The sequence below is a fragment of the Oryctolagus cuniculus genome, chromosome 8 (assembly GCF_051225735.1).
Source record: "Oryctolagus cuniculus isolate XC-2025 breed Fujian yellow rabbit chromosome 8, ASM5122573v1, whole genome shotgun sequence".
Classification (NCBI taxonomy): Eukaryota; Metazoa; Chordata; class Mammalia; order Lagomorpha; family Leporidae; genus Oryctolagus; species Oryctolagus cuniculus.
In genome coordinates this window covers 81,811,393-81,833,046 of record NC_142874.1, presented here as the reverse complement: position 1 = coordinate 81,833,046, position 21,654 = coordinate 81,811,393, and the positions used below count along the sequence as shown (strand labels likewise).

The 21,654-nt window shown below is 38.5% G+C and overlaps 1 protein-coding gene across 12 annotated transcripts in view; it reads right to left on the bottom strand.

Moving 5' to 3' along the window:
* Nucleotides 1–21,642, bottom strand: part of ZGRF1 (zinc finger GRF-type containing 1) — a 102,660-nt gene extending 81,018 nt beyond the window's left edge. For 5 of the 12 annotated variants that reach the window (XM_089302915.1, XM_089302921.1, XM_089302918.1 and 2 more), the window contains exons 1-6: nt 21,386–21,540; nt 18,033–18,112; nt 15,838–15,918; nt 11,964–12,023; nt 9,867–10,052; nt 6,700–8,926 (exon numbers count right to left, since the gene is read on the bottom strand). In XM_089302915.1, coding sequence (XP_089159041.1) covers nt 6,700–8,926; nt 9,867–10,052; nt 11,964–12,023; nt 15,838–15,918; nt 18,033–18,053 — 2,575 coding nt within the window. In that variant the 5' untranslated portion in view covers nt 18,054–18,112; nt 21,386–21,540. Of the gene's footprint in view, nt 1–6,699; nt 8,927–9,866; nt 10,053–11,963; nt 12,024–15,837; nt 15,919–18,032; nt 18,113–21,385 lie in introns of all 12 variants that reach the window. The other 7 variants (XM_089302924.1, XM_089302926.1, XM_089302923.1 and 4 more) reach the window with 5 other exon arrangements.
* Between the last annotated feature and the right edge of the window lie 12 nt (nt 21,643–21,654).

Below are 21,654 nucleotides of genomic sequence, written 5' to 3'. Positions count from 1 at the left end.
CAAATGTTTTTATTCATCATTTACATAAGGTTACATCAAAAAGTTGATGGAAACAGCATTAAAAGCTAAGTTTACAGGTGAGCATTTGCCACAGCAGTTAAGATGTTCATATCCAGTACTGCAGTGCTTGAGTTTCAAGTCCGACTCTGCTTCTGATTTAGCTCCCTGCTAATCTGTCCCATAGAAGGCAACAGGTGATGGCTGAAGTTGTTTGGTCCTTCCCTCACACATGAGAGACAGGAATTGAGTTCCCTTCTCCTAACTTCAGCTGGCCCAGCCCCAGTTGTTGTGGGCATTTGGGGAGTGAACCAACCAGCTGAAGGAAGATAGGTCTTCCCCTCCTTCTTTTTCTTTCCCTCTCTGTTCATTTCAAATAAATAAAATTAATTTTAAAATTTATAAATGTTTCTTGTGGTGCAAAAAACTTTGACATTCACGTATAGTTTTTGTATAACAAGCATTTCCCATGAACTTTTTGAAGACCCTTCATATAATGGTACTCTAAAATATTTTAAACTTATTTTAAAACTGTAAGAAATAGGGCCTTCGCTGTGGCATAGCAGGTAAAGCCACTGCCTGCAGGGCTAGCATCCCACATGAGTGCCAGTTCGAGACCCAGCTGCTCCATTTCTGATCCAGCTCTCTGCTATGACCTGGGAAAGCAGTAGAAAATGGGCCAAGAGGGAGTAGGTGGGGCGGGAGTGGGGGTGGGAGAGTGGGTATGGGGGGGAAGAACCACTATATTCCTAAAGTAGTACCTATGTAATTTGCATTCATTAAATAAAAGCTTTAAATAAAGAAGAAAAAAAAAAAAGAAAGAAAATGGCCCAAGTGTTTGGGCTCCTGCACCCACGTAGGAGACCCAGAAGAAGCGCCTGGCTCCTGGCTCCTAGCTTCAGATCAGCCCAGCTCTAGCCGTCACAGCCCCTTGGGGAGCTGAACCAACGAATAGGAGAGCCCTCTTTCTCTGCCTCTGCCTCTCTGTAACTCTGCCTTTCAAATAAAATAAATTTTTTAAAAAATTTTTAAATAACTGAAAGATATATAAATTTTAAGATGAGGTAGTCCTGATAATTGTTTAATATGGATTGTATTTTTTTACGATTTATTTATTTATTTATTTGAAAGGTAAAGTGACAGAGAGGGAGAAACAGACAGTTCTCTTCCATCTGTTGGTTCACTCCCCAAATGGCCACAGCAGCAGAGACTAGGTCAAGCCTAAGCCAAGAGCCTTGAACTCCATTCAGGTCTCCCACATGGGTGGCAGAGTCCAAATCACTCGGGCTATATTTCTCTGCTTTCCAAGGAGCATTAGCAGGGAGCTGGAAGTGGAGCAGCCAAGACTCAAACTGATGCTGATGTGGGATGCTGGCATCACAGGCAGCAACCCAACCTGTCATGCCACAATGCAGGCCCCAATCTGGATTGTATTTAGAAATTCATTGTACCATTGTCTCTATGAATATTTCATGATAAAAATTCAAAAATATTTAGAGTGAAAACCTTTCTGGTTACTTTCTAAGTCAACAATAGGATGTTTCCTTATATTTTTCTTTCCTTTTTGAAACTAACTGAAAAATATTAAGCCAATAGCTAATAACCTATACTAAAAATGCAAAAAGTGAAATATCAATTTTTAGTAGCTTCAGCTAAAACAATCATTATATTGCAGCTGTTTGCAATCATAGAAAAGGAAAAAGCAATTAAATTAATACTAGTCCTATCTTAAATCCATTTGTCTATGGCTTGGGGGAAATTATATTAACTCATTCCTTCAATAGTTTCAAAGATCTATTTTATTTGTTTGAAGACAAAGTTACAGAGAGAGGTTGAGACAGAGAGAGAGGTCTTCCATCCGCTGGTTCACTCCCCAATTGGCCCCAACAGCTGGAGCTGCGCCGATCTGAAGCCAGGAGCCAGGAGCTTCTTCCTGGTCTCCCAATCTGGGTGCAGGGGCCCAAAGACTTGGGCCATCTTCTACTGCTATCTCAGGCCATAGCAGAGAGCTGGATCAGAAGAGGAGCAGCCGGGACTAGAACTGGTGCCCATATGGGATGCTGGTGCTGCAGGCCAGGGCTTTAACCCACTGCACTACAGTGCCGGCCCCTCTAATTTTGTATTATAAAGTCCATGAAATTATTTGTTGCAACCCAATACATTGTTTTCTCAAACTATCTCAAGAAAACCAACTTAATCCCTTTTAGAGAAATATATTTATAATACAGTTGATAATCATTACTCATGGATTATGTCTATTCCATAAAATTTGTAAACCCAAAATCAATTCTTATAGTGATTTTCTGGTCCTTTGCAGACATGCATGGAGCAGCAAAAAAGTAAGTATACATTCCCAACAAGGCAATTCCCTGCCTTCCTACTTCAGCTTATATTGTAAACAAGTATCTTTTTGGGGGTCTATTTTTCATATCTTTGTACTTTCTGTTAGTGAATTTCACTATTTAAGATGTCCCTTATAAATAGGGCTGTCTAGCATTCCTTATAAATAGGGGTTTCCTAGTGCAAGAAGTCTACATGTCCATAGAGAAAATACATGTATTAGGAAGGTTGTAGTCAGACATGAGTTATAGTGTTGACATTCTGAGTTCCATGATAATAAAAAGAAATATATATTAAAAGGTGTGTTTACAGAGAAACACACATAAAACAAAGTTATATATTGATAAGCTAATAAAAATATTCTGACCAGAGGCTTCTAAGAACCTAATCCTGTATTTCTCTGGGAGCAACTGTTCAATATTTGTTAATACAGAATTTGCTATGACTTCACAGCACATAACTGCCAAAATTTATGAGAATCAACTATAATTCTCCTTTACAATTTGATAGAAATAAGTAGTTTCTTAAAACTAAATTCTAGGGGCTGGTGCTGTGGTGTAGCAGGTAAAGCCACCACTTGCAGTGCAAGCATCCCATATGGGTGCCGGTTCTAGTCCCGGCTGCTCCACTTCCGACCCAGCTCTGCTATGACCTGGAAAAGCAGTAGAAGATGGCCTAAGTCCTTGGGCCGCTGCAGCCACATGGGAGACCATGAAGAAGCTCCTGGCTTCAAATTGGTGCAGCTCCAGCCATTGTGGTCAATTGGGGAGTGAACCAGTGGATGGAAGACCTCTCTCTCGCTCACTCTCTCTGTGTAACTTTGACTTTCAAATAAATAAATAAATTTTAAAAAAAAACTAAATTCTATGATTCTTAAATCTTTGTATTATAAATTTAAATTCATATTATATATCTACCCATACTTTTCATTAAAGTTTCTCACTTAGTTTTGCATCTAGAAAATTAACAATTATCACCTAACAACTACTTTCACACATTTTAGTCAGTATAATTTATTGATATTTTTCCCAAGAATCACTTGAGATATTCAAATAAGCATTCAATTTTAACTTCTCTTTGAGAGTATCATAGTTTATCATTCTGTATATTCTTATGTATACATTATTTACTATAATATTCTTTTTTTATTTTTTTTAATTTTAATTTTTTATTTTTATTTTTTGACAGGCAGAGTGGACAGTGAGAGAGAGAGACAGAGAGAAAGGTCTTCCTTTTGCCGTTGGTTCACCCTCCAATGGCCGCCGCGGCCAACGCGCTGCGGCCAGCGCACTGCGCTGATCCGATGGCAGGAGCCAGGTGCTTATCCTGGTCTCCCATGGGGTGCAAGGCCCAAGTACTTGGGCCATCCTCCACTGCACTCCCTGGCCACAGCAGAGAGCTGGCCTGGAAGAGGGGCAACCGGGACAGAATCCGGTGCCCCAACTGGGACTAGAAGCCGGTGTGCCGGCGCCACAAGGCAGAGGATTAGCCTAGTGAGCCGCAGTGCCGGCCCACTATAATATTCTTAAACAGATAATGCTGTTAGCAATATAAGTCAAAAGACCAATGACATCCTGAAAGAACACATTTCCAACATATGCCATAAAGAACTCCTAATACATATCATAAAGAATCCCTACAAATCAAAATAAATAAATAAAACAACCAAAACCATTAAAAGCTGAGCAAAAGGTTAGAATAAAAATATATACATGGGGCCAGTGCTCTGAAGAAGTGGGTAAAGCCACTGCCTGCAGCTGCGGCATCCCATATGGGCACTGGTTTGAGAACCAGCTGTTCCACTTCAGATCCAGCTCTCTGGTATGGCCTGGGAAAGCCATAGAAGATGGCTCAAGTCCTTGGAACCCTGCACCCACATGGGAGACCTAGGGGAAGGTCCTGGTTCCTGGCTTCAGATTGGCCCAGCTCCAGCCATTGCAGCCATTTGGAGAGTGAATCAGAGGATGGAAAAATCTCTTTCTGCCTCTGCCTCTCTCTAACTCTGCCTTCCAAGTAAATAAATCTTTAAAAAAAATTAAAGATCTATGCATAGTGTTTAAATATATTAAAAGATGCTCAATTTCACTTGTAATAGAAATAAAAATTTAGGGGCTAGCACTGTGGCATAGTGCATTAAGCCACATTAAGCCACAGCCTGCAGCGCTGGCATCCCATATGGGTGCCAGTTCAAGTCCCAGTTGCTCTGATTCCAATCTAATTTCCTTCTAATAAGCCTGGGAAAGCAGTGGAGAGGGCCCAAGTATCTGGGCCCCTACACTCATGTGGGAGACCCAGAGGAGGCTCCTGGCTGCTGGCTCCAGCCTAGTCCAGTCCCAGTCATTGCAGCCATTTGGGGACTGAACCAATGGATGGAAGATCTCTCTCACTCTCTGTCTCTCCTTCTCTCTTTCTCTGTAACTTTGCCTTTCAATAAATAAATCTTTTTTAAAAAAGAAAAGAAATAAAAATTTAAAATATACTGAAATGTTGTTTCTCAGCCATTAAGACTGGTCAAAAATTCATAAGCTTGGCAACACACTATTGGCAAGATTATGGACAAACAGCCACTGTCATACATCATAGTAGGAGTGAGAAACAGTACAGTTTCCATAAAGAAAACTTTGAAGTTATCTAATAAAATTACACATTTATTTACCCAGCAATCTTATTTCTAGGAATTTTTACTGAAGACACAGCTTCAACATGAAAACAAAAGCAATATACATAAGGATAATTCGTAAAGTTTTTGGATACAGTTGAATATCCTTTATCTAAAACACTTGTTACCAGAAATGTTTCAGATTTCAGATGCTGAAATATTTGCATAGACTTTACCAGCAGAGCATCCCTAATCCAAAAATCCAAAGTCTGAATCTAGATTTTGGAGTATTTTAGATCATGCATTTTTGGATTAGGGATGCTCCATCTGTATAGATACATAAGGCTACTTATTTTCATTTATTTGTAAAAGTCAAATACTAGAAATAACATAAAATAATTCAGGGAATCTGGTTGAATAAATGATGGAACATCCACAGTGATATATTATACAGCTGAAAACAAACCAAATGAAGACTCTCATGAAATGATATGAAGTGATTTCCAAAATATATTATTAAATGAAAAAAAAAATCAAGGTGCTAAAGAATCCATGGGTGGGATAGATATTTGGTACGGCTGTTAAGGAGACACTTGGGATGCCTGCATCTCATACTGGAGTGCTTTGGTGTGAGACCTGGCCTAGCTTCTAATTCCAGCTTCCTGTTAATGTGTATCTTGGAGGGCAGATGATGGCTCAAGTAGTTGGGTCTCTGTCACCCACATGGAGAGCTGAATTAAGTTCCTAGCTCCTGGTTTCAGTCTGGCCCAGCCTTCTTGGTTGTTACAACCATTTGGGAGATGTCTATCTCTCTACCCTTTAATAAAAATAAATACTTTAAAATATACATATATATATACATGTGTGTATATATATAATATCTTATGTTACATAAGGGAAAATAAGAATTTATAAATTATTTATTTTTGCAAAAAGAGGTATGATACATAGTTCACCTAGAGTAGGTTGGGTAGGAAATACAAGAAATCTAAGTTTTTAGAGCTTTGATTTTTTTTAACTCAGCTATTTTACATAGTCAAAAATAAAAATATATTAACAATTATGAACAAAAAGACCTCATCTAAAATATAAACAACAGACTTTGCTACACTTAAATCAAATGGTAATGTAACCATACTAAAGTAACTCAAGTGATTTTTGAACTAGTACTCCAACTTTATACACTCAACACAACCTAAAAACAAAAACTGCAAAGGATAGTAAAATTCCAAATCTATAAAGATTTTTTCTTTGCTATTAGCAGTGATACTGGTGTGACAATTTGAAAACAATATGGTATGTACTGCAAACCTCAGGAAGTAAATATTTTGGTATTGTTGAAAACCCAACAATATGAAGCAGAGTAAAGAGAAGAACTGTGTAATATAGGACTGGAACTAGAGGTATCAATATCAACTCATGATTTTCTGAAATCTTCTAGTACATATCCCGAAACAAATGATAAGAATGAGTTATCAAACACACACACATATATTCATTTATATGTGCCAATATATGCCTACATACACAAAGAACAGTTCTGGAAGGACAGACTGAAAAATTCTCAGGAGTGAGCTGAGGGACTATGGTAGAAAGGAGACTTATTTTTCACTATATTATTCTCCATTAGAATTGATTTTACCTAGTATGTGTACTAGTTATTTACATCCTGTATAATTCTTTAATGTAGCAGCCAAAGCCAAGTATCTTCTCATTCTTTCAGCTATAAAGAGGACAGTGAAAAACAAACATGCCGTTCTAACCTTCAGGACAGCAATCTGGCTCCTGTGTCTGCTCAGTTTCTTGCTGTTGAAGGACAGTATTTTTCTTTTTCAGTATTTCCAAGCTGTCTAAAGCTGTACTGTGTTCAGACAGTGACCTTAAAAGCAAAAAGTTATTTCCTAATCCAGAAAGTTCTGAAGAATTTCTAGGATTATTCCAGTATGGTTTGCTTTGTTTGGCAGTTTTGACTTCGTTGTGATCATTCAGTAAATTTCTAAACTTTCCCAAATCTTCAGATTCAGGAATATATACTTTGGTGCCTGTGGAAATAGGATGCTTTTTATCTAGAGGGTAAAATAAAGAATTGGAATCTGTAGTATTTGCTTTATCAAGCTCAGTACTTCCAGAGTGTTTCTGATTGGTATATAATAGTTGGATATTGTCATTGCTAGAGGTTGATGGTAAAACCTGATCATTCTTGTCTAAGTCACTTCCCAATATAGAAGGTTGAGGTTGGACACCTTCTGAAAATGAACTATTGTTTTCAGGAGTCTGATTAGTGATTATATTTGGATCTTTAGATTTAATTGGCAGTGAAGGGAAATCATAGCTAATTCTGACTTCTTGGAGATATTTATTAGCATCTTCTTTAAAATAAACACCATCAGTCCACTCTAAAGATGGGTCAAAATTGCTTACTATGTCACGGTACTCTTCCTCTATTTTTTCCCCAGTATTTTCAGCTTTGCAAGGTCCTATGTCAAAACCCACAGAAGTTTTATCACAAAACTGTGATGGCAGAATCTCTTTAATAGGCAATGTTTCTGCAGGTCTGCCACCAATAGATGTTAAAAATGGCAAATGTTCACTACCTGTATCCTGATGGCTTATATCCTTGCATCTCTTCTGAACACATGAATTGCTATCATTATCCAAAATTTCTTTTATTCCATTTTCTGAATTCTGGGAAATTTTGTCACTTTCTTGTGATTCATCCTCAGTGTCACTGGCCTCAAAATGGTTCAGATTAAAAGTTATCTCCAAAAATGGTTGTGTTACATTATCCATAGATTCATGGATACTATTAAGATCTTCGCTATCAGTGTGACTTTTAGAAAACATGTCTGTAATGTCATCAGAGATCCTAGGATTGCTAGTAAGAGAAGATTCAATTTGTGGATGTTCTGATTCAGACAGAGACAAAACTGGTTGTTTAAACTCTTTTTCTGGTGTCCCATAGGCATTAACCACCTGAGCATTTTCTGTAACGTGAATAGATTCTTTGATGTACACCTTGTTATTCTGATTAACAGGCATTTTATTAGTTTCTGGAATGTCAAATTCAGATAATAAATCATCATTTTCTGCTCTGCTACAAGTAACCAGTAAGCTGCTGCTTTCACAGAATGAAGGAATTTCTAACTTTACTTCCTGATTCCAGGATTGTTCATTATTTGCTCCTGTCTTATCTTCATTATGCTTTTTACTCTTTTCAGTATATGTCTCAAAGAATTTTACTTCTTTTTGTACCAAAGGGTCTTTCACATCCAAATTTCTATCATCTTCCTGAGCCTTGGGTTTCCTTTCTATATAATTTCCATCCATCACAGAAGAATGTACAGGTGAATTCTGTACAGACAAATACATAGCCCATCGACTTTCATTTCTCATAGCATTTTCTAATTGGTGCTGGGAGTCTAAACTTCCTTTGCTCTTCTTCATCTCAGCATACTCTTCCTGCATAATTAAGCTCTTCGGTTTAGCAGGAACTTTTAAACATCCTTGTGGCTGTACCTGAGGAAAATGTTCTGTAGCCTCAGAATTGAGTTCTTCACACCTACTAGTAGACTTGGACTTCAGAAGAGCTAGTATCTGCGCTTTGCTTCTGATGGTTTGTGAAACTCCTGAACAGTGAGATGTCAAACTATCTCTTTTCATGGGCTCACTGGTGAGTGAAGAGGCTGAATGCTTACTTTCAGAGCAAAAATAATTTTCTTCACATGGCATTTCTGTGTTCATCTTAAAGAATGGAGCAGAGTCAACTGAGGAAATGCCATTTCTCTCTGTGTTCTTATAAGGGACAGTGTTCTCAAGGTTTTTTGGCATAGTGTTTATATCTTGCTTGCCAATAGCAGAAAACAAAGGCGGTGCACTGTAAGATGGAAGTACAAAAGGAGGGTCAGGTCTCTTAGTCTCAGGTAACACCGGTGACTCTCCATTTTCTGTAATAACCATTTTCTTGGGGACCTGACGTGGTACTTGAAAACCCTAGAAATATTAAAATAAATTAATTATTAGCTATATCATTAAGAAAATATGAAATAATTGGCTTCGGAAAAATAATGAGGGCAGTGTTGTCACACAACAAGTTAGGTGGCCACTTGTGATGCCCTCCCTCACCCCTTACTTGGAGTACTGGTTCAAATCCCAGCTACTCCACTTCTGATTCAACTCTGCTAATGTGCCTTGGACATGTGGAAGCCTAAATGGAGTTTTTGGCTCCTGGCTTAGGCCTGGCCCAACCCCAGCTGTTGTAGTCATTTGGGGAGTAAACCCAGCAAACAGAAGATCTCTCTCCCTCTCTCTGTCACTCTGCCTTTCAAATAAATAAGTCTTAAAAAGAAAACGGAAAGGAAAAATAAGGACTGCATATGCTTTACTTAAGGCAAAATAATAATTTAAGATTTAAAATCTGCTTGGACCTGTACAATAGCTTAAATTACTGCTTGGCATGCCCACATCCCGTAAGGAAGTGCCTGATTCAAGTTCCAGACACTCTGCTTCCAACCCAGCTCCCAACCAATGCACATCCTGGGAGGCAGCAGATAACAGCTCAAATAATTGGGTCCTTACAACCTGAATGAGACCTGAATGGAGTTCTAGGCTCCTAGCTTCAGCCTGGCTCAATTCTGGTTGTTATAGGCATTTGGGAGTGAACCAGTGATGGACGATCTCTCTCTCTATGTCTCTCTCTGTCTGCATCTATGCCTTTAAAATAAAATGAGAATAGAAATTTTAAAAAAATTTAAAGTTTGTGAAATTAAAATGTAAACATCCATTTGAAGTGAGATTTTTCTAACTAGGTTTTATTTCCTTCCTACTTAAGTATATGAAGAAATACCATTTTAATGACAGCTTCAAAATTCACTACGTTTTAAATCAGTTTAATAAATACTATTGATGAATTATTTTCCACAGAGAAACTTACAGTAAATTTCCGTTTTAAACCAGCAGGCTGACATCCAAGAGACCTGCCAGAGGATATAAACCTCCTTGAATTTAACTCTGGTGTTTCTTTAACAACATCCTCTTTAATAGCTTTGCTTCCAGAAACTTTAACCTCCTCAACTGTGATTAAGTATCGATCACTTTCTAGGTCATCTCCAGGTTTCACCTAAATTTTAAAGAATAAATGTCAAAATTCTATACATCTAATTATTTGATCATCTGTGTGTTCTAGTAAGCTCACTAAGCACTAAGCAAGGTATATTATATATTCAATAAGTAGCTGCTGAATGAATCAATAACTAAAGTATTATTATGTACAAGCATTAAAAAAGATAGTAATATAATTTTAAAAATTCACTAACTTGTTCACTGAACAATACATACTCTGGACTTTCATGAGGCCCTTTATTACATCCTGAGAACACAAAGATAAGGACAGGAAAAAAGTTCCCTCTCAAGGAATTCATTTAGACTCCATGCAACTAAATATAATTTTTTAAAACTTAGAGCTATTAATTATCAATTATCATGCTTCATAAGTGAATATAAACTACATATTCAGTTGTCACAAATTAAACTTCATTATAAATTATTAGTTACTTAAATAACTATATTTAAACACTTAAAAGAACAAATATACCACTGCCTCTGACTACAGAATAAAAAGTATTAATTAATAAAATTAATTATTAAATTATTAACCTACCAGATATAACCATTAGTATTAGTTTCATGACTTAACTGTTAACACATTCATAAAAGAAGTATTCTCTTTAAAAAGTAGCTTAAAAATAAACACATTAAAATACCTCAAGGCACTTCTAAATAAACTGTCCAAACATGTTCCTATGTCATCATATAAAATTGCCTGTATCAAAAATTGCCTCTGATTACAGAATAAAATTATTAGCATGAAAACACAAAATCTGAATCAGATTAATCTTGTTAATGAAATGATTTAAGATAAAATAACAGCAGTAGCTACTACCTATTAAGTATCTACTATAAGATAGTGCTTCTCCTAGACTTTTTTTAAATAAATATTAAAGTGTGACAACCACTGTTAATGTCATATAAAACTGTAAAATAAATTAAGTAACAGGGCCAAAAATTAATATAAGGACAATAAGCATGTGCATTTTAACACATTTATAATCACAGAAACTGCTAGTCACTTTATGTAAGTTACTTCTAATCTTCAAACCAACTCTATGAAGTAGTCTGTCCATGATCTACAGTTTTCAGTTAAGAAGTCAGACACAAAGAGGTTAGGTTAGGTAGGAAGGGTATGAAATTGGGAAATGAACCCTTATTCTTTATATTAAATATGCCTTTAGTTCGCTTTTCCTTTCTGTATGGAAAAATACAGAGTAAATATTTTAGAAAATACTTAAATGGAAATAATTTCACAAAATATTTCCCACTGTAGGCCTCTGCCTATCAAAAAATCATACAAAAAGAATCAGATTCTAGAGTCAGTTCCTGGATTTCAATCCCAGCCCTACCACCATCACTCTATGAATGTAGGCCAATTACCTAACCTTTTCCATTTAACTCCTAATCTGTAAAGATCATAGTGTCTGGCCGGCACCACGGCTCACTAGGCTAATCCTCCACCTGCAGCGCCAGCACCCTGGGTTCTAGTCCCAGCTGGGGAGCCGGATTCTGTCCCGGTTGCCCCTCTTCCAGTCCAGCTCTCTGCTGTGGCCAGGGAGTGCAGTGGAGGATGGCCCAAGTGCTTGGGCCCTGCACATGCATGGGAGACCAGGAGAGGCTCCTGGCTTCGGATTGGCGCAGCACCAGCCGTAGCGGCCACTAGGCGGGTAAATCAACGGAAAAAGGAAGACCTTTCTCTCTGTTTCTCTCACTGTCCAACTCTGCCTATCAAAAAAAAAAATCATAGTGTCATAAAAATTAAATAACATAAGTATCTAAAAACTTTTAGCAGTCTAGTTACAATTAACGTTTAGCACCTACCAGATATAACCATTAGTATTAATTCCATGACCAAACTATTAACACATTCATAAAAGTATTCTCTTTAAACAGTAACTTAAAAATAAACACATTAAAATACCTCAAGGCACTTAAGAAATAAACTGTCCAAACATGTTCCTTTGTCATCATATAAAATTGCCTGTATCAAAATAAAATAAATGTTAAAAACAATATAACTTTGCTTTTCTTAAACATGTTCAAAAGAAAATAAAAAATTGCTCTATAAGCAAATTATATGATAAAAGGATCAGCCACTTTGTTTAACCTGGATTTCAAATGCTTATTATGCATTTAAGCAGTCTGTGCAAGAATGTGAAGGCATACACAAAAGAAAGTCAAGAATTTAATTCTCACCATAAGGGAAGGAATTGCATCACAGTGAACAAACAGGAGACAAGATCTGCTGTAATGGTATGATGTAGAGGACCAGGGACACAATGACTAATGCTTGAAATAAGGTATTGGCATTGGAGATAAGACATTATTTACAAATATAATGAATTAAACTTGTTAAATGTGAGGCATAAGGAAGCAAAAGGAAGCCAAGATGAATCTCATTTTCCAGCTTTCTTTCTGTCTCTAGCTATTTTTCATAACAATTTCACCATCAGCCCTTTTAATATTGATGTTTCCATCACTTTTGAAAACAGTTTGGCATTTCCTTAAAAATATTAAACAAACAGCCGGCGCCGCGGCTCACGAGGCTAATCCTTCGCCTTGCGGCGCCGGCACACCGGGTTCTAGTCCCGGTTGGGGCGCCGGATTCTGTCCCGGTTGCCCCTCTTCCAGGCCAGCTCTCTGCTGTGGCCCGGGAGTGCAGTGGAGGATGGCCCAAGTACTTGGGCCCTGCACCCCATGGGAGACCAGGATAAGTACCTGGCTCCTGCCATCGGATCAGCGCAGTGCACCGGCCACAGCGCGCCGGCCATGGCGGCCATTGGAGGGTGAACCAACGGCAAAAGGAAGACCTTTCTCTCTGTCTGTCTCTCACTGTCCACTCTGCCTGTCAAAAAATAAAAATTAATTAATTAATTAAAAAAATGTTAAACATAACGTTACCACAGACACAGAGATTTCAGCCCTATGTATATAGTCAAGAAAGTAAAAACATATGTATATACAAAAACTTGCACATAAATGATGATAGCAGCATTATTTATAAAAGCCAAAATGAGCCGGCGCCGCGGCTCAGTAGGCTAATCCTCCACCTAGCAGCGCCGGCACACCAGGTTCTAGTCCTGGTCGGGGCGCCGGATTCTGTCCCGGTTGCCCCTCTTCCAGGCCAGCTCTCTGCTGTGGCCCGGGAAGGCAGTGGAGGATAGCCCAAGTGCTTGGGCCCTGCACCCCATGGGAGACCAGGAGAAGCACCTGGCTCCTGCCTTCGGATCAGCACAGTGCGCCGGCCGCAGCACGCCAGCCGTGGCGGCCATTGGAGGGTGAACCAACGGCAAAGGAAGATCTTTCTCTCATTCTCTCTCTCTCTCACTATCCACTCTGTCTGTCAAAAAAAAAAAAAAAAAAAAAAAAAAAAAAAGCCAAAATGTAGAAACAACCCAAATGTACATTAACTAATGAAAAGAGAAATAAAGTGATACAGCACACCCATACAATGGACACTATTCAGCAATAAAAAGGAATAAAGTATTGATATATGCTTCAATATGAATGAACATTGAAAATATTATGCTACATAAGAGTCATATATAAAAGATTCCATGTTACATAATTCAAATCATGTGAAATGTCCAAAATAGGTAAATCTATAGAGATAGTAAATAGGTTTGTTTTCTTAGGGCTAAGGGCTGGGTACTGAGCGGTAACTGCTAGTAAGCATAGGATTTCTATTTTAGGTGACAAAAAATGTTCTAAATTTAGATTGCTTTAATGGTTGCAAAATTGATTAAAATAAAAATCACCAAATGAGTGAGCTGAAAAGTATATATATATATATATATATATATATATATATATATATCTCAATAAAGCTATTTTAAAAATTTAAAAAATTTCCGAGAGCTGTATTCTTGTTCCTCTAGTCTTTTCATCCTATACTCCCTACTTAAACAATATCATCCTCACAAATCAGATCACACTATGGTTTGGCTCAAATCATTCCACAGCTTCCTTAGAATAAGAACAGAAATCCTTATAATAGGCAATAGGGTTTATCTAATCTCCCTCATCTCCATTCTCCTTTGCTCACTCAATTTCAACGACATTGATCTCCTTACTATTTGCCTTACCCAACAGACATACGTATTCATTTAATTTTCTAGTCTCTCTCATGTGGTTTCTCTGAAGTAAAGGGTTTAACTGTTTGGTTCCCTGATGCACTCTCTTAGAATATTAGGCATTTCATACACTCACAACATATTTGTTAAATAAATGAACCACTCCACTAACTTCTAATGCCATCTAAACGCAAAAGACTTCCAATCTATAATGGTACAGCAGAACTCTTTCCTGAGCTCTGGGGCCTTAACACCAAGTAACTTGACTGTTTTTGTAATATCTCAAATATAGTATGTTCAAAATGGAACTCAAGGGGCCAGTGCTATGGCATAGTAGAGCCGCTGCTTGCAGTGCCAGCATCCCATATGGGTACCGGTTCAAGTCCCGGCTGCAACATTTCCAATCCAGCTCTCTGCTATGGCCTGAGAAAGCAGCAGAAGATGGCTCAAGTCCTTGGGCCCCTACACCTGTGTGGGAGACCTGGAAGCTCCTGGCTCCTAGCTTTGGATCAGTGCAGCTCCAGCCATTGCAGCTATTTGGGGAGTGAACAAGCTGATGGAAATCTCTCTCTTTCTGTCTCTGCCTCAGCCCCTCTGTAACTCTGCCTATGGAATGCAAAAATCTTCATTGTTCCCCATAAATTTAATTTTCTTTTCGAGATATCTTGTCTCAGCACCATAATCAAAATACAGAAATATGAAAGTCATTTTGGATTCTCCTCTCTTCTATATCCAAGGTCTGAAAATTCTAGAATATTTTTATAATTTCTCTCTAGTTATTGCTAATGTTGACTTGGTTAGATGCCCATAATTTTTTGTCTTCATTATTCTATAGCATTTTTGCTGCCAAAGCAATCTTTCTAAAACACAAATATTACATCACTCTTCTGCTCATAATTCTTCACTGGCTCCTCAGGAAGAACACACAAAGTCCCTCATAATCTGGCTCCCTTCCACACCTTAGTAGCTTTAAATTCTACCATTTCCCAACATGGGCCCTTCATTCCAGCCCCATTTAATTGCTTTTGGTTCCTCGTACGATTCATTCTGTTTAATACATCCATGTTATTATGACTATGACATCATCTTCAGTTCCTTTCCTCCCAACTTACTAATTTTGTTTATACAGTGAAGAATACTCATCTTTAAAGACTTTTCTAAACCAAGATCCGAGGCCAGGAGCTTCTTCCTATGGGATGCTGGCACTGCAGGCCGGGGCTTTAACCTGCTCTGCCACAGCACCGGGCACAATAAAGTTCTTTTTAAAAATTTGTAATATTAAGAGAAACAGTAGAATGGTTAGGACATATACTTTAGAGCCCAAAAGCCTAGGTTCAAGCATGACTCCTCCATACTCTAGCTAAGAGACCCTTGAGTAAGCTACTTCATCTGATTGTGCCTGTTTCATCATCAGAGAGATGAAAACAGTACCTAGCCAGTAGGACAGTTATGTTAAGTAAGCTAATACATTTGAAGCATTATGCCTGGCATACTGTAAGCATTTAACAATATAAGCTTTTTTAAAAATCACAACAAACAAATGGTACTTACTGAAATTTCATAAAACACAAATTAACCAGTGTGATAGAATCATTTGAAAATATGTTTTCACAGCATATAGAAGTATGGACTTATCCAACATTTTATCATCTATAGAGTTTTTTTAATATTAAAGACAAAAACCTCATTCTTAGAAACCTAGGTCAACTATTTTGCACCTACTTTGTTTTTTAAGTGAGAGATCTTCAGAATTCCATCTTGCCACACCTTTGACTTCTTCATCTTTTGATGAGTATATAGGACCTTAATTTCAAGAGAACAAATGTAAAGAAATGCTTTTTATTTATATTCAAAGTTATTTTATACACTCTTCTTACATACAAAAAAACCATTTAAGGCATCTAACAATAAAAGAACATATAAACAGATATCATAACAATAATAACCAAAGAAATAATAAAACTAAAAAATTGAGAAAAGTTGATATTTTCATGGGATATCTGTTTAGCCCAGTGGTTAAGACACTGGTTAGGATGCCCCTGTCCCATGTTAGAGCACCTGGGTCTGATATCCAGCTCTGGCTCCTGACTGTAGCTTCCTGCTAACGCCTGGGAAGCAGCAGAGATGGCTGAATAATTGGGTTCTTACAACTCACAGGAGACCTGGATTGAGTAACCAGCACCTGGCTTTAGCCCAAGCATAGCTACTGTAGGCAATTAGGGAATGAAATAGTAGATGGGAACTCTGTCCGTCAACTAAAAACAAATGAAAAAAAATTTTTTTTAACTATTTTCAAGTGTTATTTGTCTTTTCACTGTCATTCCTTCAGGAGTACAGAATGCTGCTTCACAGGGCTATATATGCCTTATAACAGAAATCAATTGCAAATTGAATGCAGAAACAGATATGAGAATCTAGTTGTCTTCTGTGAAGTCAAATGATAAAAACTCACATAAAATGTATACCAGTGCTACTCTCCTAGGTTATCTGCTATTATTTTTTAGAAAAGTCAGCTATTTTTCATTAAAAGTAGTACTTATTTTCACATGTAAAGAGTTTATTATTGGCCAGCGCCGTGGGTCAATAGGCTAATCCTCCACCTGCGGTGCCAGCACACGGGGTTCTAGTCCCGGTTGGGGCGCTGGATTCTGTCCCGGTTGCCCCTCTTCCAGGCCAGCTGTCGCCCGGGAGTGCAATGGAGGATGGCCCAAGTGCTTGGGTCCTGCACCCGCATGGGAGACCAGGAGAAGCACCTGGCTCCTAGCTACGGATCAGCGCGGTGCACCAGTCGTGTTGCGCGGGCCGCAGTGGCCATTGGAGGGTGAACCAACGGTAAAAGGAAGACCTTTCTCTTTGTCTCTCTCTCTCACTGTCCACTCTGCCTGTCAAAAATAAAATAAAATAAATTTTAAAAAAGTTTATTATCAACATTTTTAAGTGAATTCACAAATATTTTTAAAATTTATGTTTTAACTTCTAATATGAAAATTATTGATATAAGATTTACATATAGAAGTTCTTTGGGGTCCTCAATAATTTTGAGAGTACAAAAGAGTCCTGATACTAAACAGTTAGAGAACCACTATTCTATAAGAGGCATAGTAGGCCTTCAAGAAACAGAAACTGGAGCTGGCATTGTATTGCAATGGGTTATGTCATTGCCTGCAATGCAAATATCCCATATGAGCACGTTTTCAAGTCCTGAATGCTTTACTTCCATCCAGCTCCCTGCTAATGTCTCTAGTAAGACAGTGGAAGATAATCCAAATGTTTGGGTCCCTGCCACCCAAATGGGAGATCTAGATGGGAGTTCCTGGCCCTTGCTTCAACTTAGCCTAGGCCTGACTGTTGTGACCACTGGGTGGGTGAACATGCAGATGGAAGATCTCCTTCCTTCTTTCGCTCCCTCTTTTTCTCTCTCTCTCTCTCTGTTACTGCTTTTCAACTAAATAAATGAATCTTAAAAAAGAAATGTTTCCTGGTCCCAAGCTCCCCAAAAATTTGTTACAAACAATAACAAATATGAATGGTTGGTAAGAGACAGAGTTGCCAGAAAAAGCATAGCACAATTTTTGAGACATTCTTAATACTAAAAAAGTATTCACTGTTGATCTGAAACCCAAATTTAACTGGGTTAACTTTTTTATTTAACTGTTTTATTTTATTTATTGTTTTATTTAACTTTGTTTATTTTTACCAAATCTGACAACTCTAGTAAGACACTTATGGAAAGAAAGAAAGGAAGGAGGGAACAAGAAAACAAAACAAGATGGGAGGGGAAGGAACAAAAAAAAAGAAAACAAAACAAGAGGAGAGGAGGGGAGAGAGGGAGAAGCGAGGGAGCGATGAGGGACAGATTGGGGAAGAGAGGAGAAGGGAGGGAAGGGAGGAAACTGTGAAAATTGGTAGGGACTTACAATAAATTCTTGGCATTCCATTGTTTCTTCTGAATGTAAAACCAGTAGATAATCAGTGGTTATTCAATTATTTATGCTATCTAAAATAGAAAATGACAGAATATTTAACCCTGATGAGAATAAGTATCAAACATAATCCTTCCCTATAAACTCTTGATCAAAGACAATAATCAAAGAGTGCCCAGACTATTCTAACTACCAAGGGAAACAGATATGCAGAGATGTATTTGTCATTAGGGACCCATTAAAAGTGATACCACGCTATAGAAAAAGAACTCACCAAGTAAAGAAAAAACTAAGTAAAATACACAAACTAATGAACAGCCAGTAACATTTTTCCAAGTGCCATAACACATATTAGAAAACTGATTTTCCCCTCTACATGTTTGGTTCTTATAGCCAGAATTCAATTTTTTAAGGTTTCTAAATTGCTACAGCCACCACAAGATGGCCCCCTTGTGTTTTCAATTTTTCCATTTATAGTTATCCCTTGGTGCCCAATGAAGATTAATCCCCTCACAGCCTGAAGACACCAAAATATGCAGATTCCAAAGTCTCTTATATAACATGGGATGCTATTTGCCTATAAGTCACATATATCTTCTTATGTACTTCAAATCAATTTTAAATTATTTATAATACATATTGTAATATAAATGATATATAAATAATTGCTATACTATATTATTTAAGGAATAAAGAAAAAATAGAAAAGCCTATTAATGTTCAGTACTGATACACTTTTTTTTTGAATAATTCCATCTTCAGGCAGTGAGGGGATCCTATGCCTACCTCATCTGCCTACCCCTTATCTCATCATCTCTCCACTCAGCAACTGGAGTGATCTTTGCCATAGGATAGGACCTAAACTGACAGAGCTTTTACCTTCCAGAGATTTAACTCTTATATCCTACAGCCCTCCCCTCCAGCCCCCAGGAATTACTAGATGCCTAAGAATGCCAAAAAGATAAGAGAGGTCCAGAAAACACAACATTGATGCTTTTGGAGCACAATGTCCCCTGGAACTGAATTAATATTCTGGGTACAGAGATGAAAACACGTGGTGCAGACACAGTGCTTGACAGTTGGCAGTTATTAATGCTCATCTCTATAATAATATATGTCATTTTTTCAGTGCAACTATATACTAGACACAGGTAAAAATGCTTTAAATGCTTATAAGGTTACAATGTACATACTACCATTATATACACTTTACAAGAGACTGAAGGTTTGGCATTTAGCACAGACATTAGGACACTATTTGGGACACCTACATCCCATTATTACAGCGGTCTGGGTTCAAGTCCTGGCTCTGTTTCCACTTCTAGCTCCTGCTAACACACATCTTGGGAATCAGCAGTGATGGTTCAAGTCCTTGATCTCTGCCACCAAGACCCAGGCTTTCTTTTGGCCCAGTTCCAACTGTCATGGGCATTAGGAGAGTAAACCACGGGACAGAAGATGTGTTTCTCTTTTGAATAAAATTAAAATAAACTTTATAAAAGAAATTGAGGTACACAACAGTCAAATAACTTGCCCAATTTCAAAACTAAATAAATGGCAGGTTCAGAATTTAAAGCCCAGTAGTCTAAACATTGGTGTGCATACTCAAATAATATTATTAAATACCTTCTATGTGTCAGGTGAGAATTGGACAATTTAGTTATCAGTTTCATAATCCTGAAGAGTATTATCATCACAATTTACAGGTTAGAAATCCAGTAATTATGATTTTAGTACTACTTATGAGCTATTTAGAAATTAAAGATAAATTCGCCTATTTTCTTACATTAGAGGTATTTCTGGGATTTATAATGTAAAAGGAACTGAGAAGGGTCAAACTCTCTATGATGGCAAAAAGAGCCTTTGGGATTACGCCTAAAAAAAACTAGGGCCGGTGTTGTGGCACAGCAGGTAAAGCTGCCACCTGCAATGCTGGCATCCCATAAGCACTGGTTCGTGTCCAGGCTGCTCTACTTCCTATCCAGCTCCCTGCTAATGGCCTGGGAAAGGCAGTGGAGGATGGCCTGGGTGCTTGGGCCCCTGTCACCAATGCGGCAGACACAGAGGAAGCACCTGGCTCCTGACTTTGGTATTGCCTGGGTTGGAATCCTGGTTCCTCTTCCAATCCAGCTTCCTACAGGTGTACGTCCTAGCAGGGAGTTCAAGTAATTGGGTCTTTTGCAACCCATGCAGGAGACAAAGATGGAGTTCCTGGCTTCCAGCTTTGGTTTGGTCCAGTCCTGGCCAACATCAGAGGGTGGAAGATCGGTTTGTGTGTTTGTCTTATCTTCTAAATAAAAAGATATTAATTTTTTTTCTTAGTGCTAATCTGTCTACATTTGTCAGACAATTCAAGTGGTGACCCACTTCCTAATCCGTGAAAGATAAATCAGCAAATAACTTTTTAAAATGATGTGGAGATTCCAAATGTTCAGTGATAATTATATATGCACATACACACAGATATATTATGGTGCTGTTATATTACATATGCAAAACTGGGTGTTCTCAGTTTTTAAAAATGAGCCATTTTCCAGGGCTGTGGTACAGAAAGTTAAAGCCCTGGTCTGCAGGACTGGCATCCCATATGAGTGACGGCTAGAGTTCCCGCTGCTCCACTTCCGATCCAGCTCTCTGCTATGGTCTGGGAAAGCAGTAGAAAATGCCCAACTCCTTGAGGCCCTGCACTCTATGGGAGACCCAGAGGAAGCTCCTGGCTCCCAGCTTAGGATCAGCTCAGCTCTGGCTACTGTGGCCATTTGGGGAGTGAACCAAGCGGATGAAAGACTATCTCTGGCTCTAGATCTTTTTGTAGCTCTTTCACATACATACAATAAATCGTTTTTTTTTAATGAGCCATTTTTCCTGTAAATTACAAGATGTTTCTGGTTTCCATGTTTTTGAACAAGCAGTATGTTTCAAACCTAAACTCCTTAACGGTTCAAACTTAAAAGTTTCAGAATACGAGCTCAACATCCTATTAGGAAACCAACCAGAACAAACAACCAAAGGAAATCCACACGTCATTTGCCAAGATCCTAATAAATCTGAGCCGTTGTTTTGAAGGACAATAGAGATAGACTTTAGGGTCATGAAAACAAACAGCAATACCCCTCTGGTCCTCACGGGCAGGCGGAATTGCAAAACAAAAGACTTGAAGAGGAGACACCAATTACCACGGGCGGTCCGGGCAAGCTGCGCCTGCTACCGCCCCCATCTCGGCCCCAAACAGCATTCTTCCCGGTCCGCTTCTGCGGAACGGACTCTTTCGGCCCCTAATCCTAAATCGCTCAAGTCCCCTTCACTGTCCACCCTTCATTTCCCAGATACCCCGAAAGCCACTTCACCTCGTCCCACTGCACAAAATCCACTTTTCGAATTTCTCCCGCGAAAATTTAGTGACGTCATCAAACCGGGACCACACCGGATGAAGACCCAAACTGAGGCCGCTCACCCCGCCTCACCTAGAACCGCCATTTTTAACCCGCCAATCAAAATCTTCATTGGCTTCCAGCCGCCTCGGCAGGTCGCGCTCTCCGATGTCCCGCCCTCCTGGAGCCAGCCCTCGCGTGTGACGTAGGCGGCGGACGCACGGCCTCCGGGCCCGTCTTTCTGA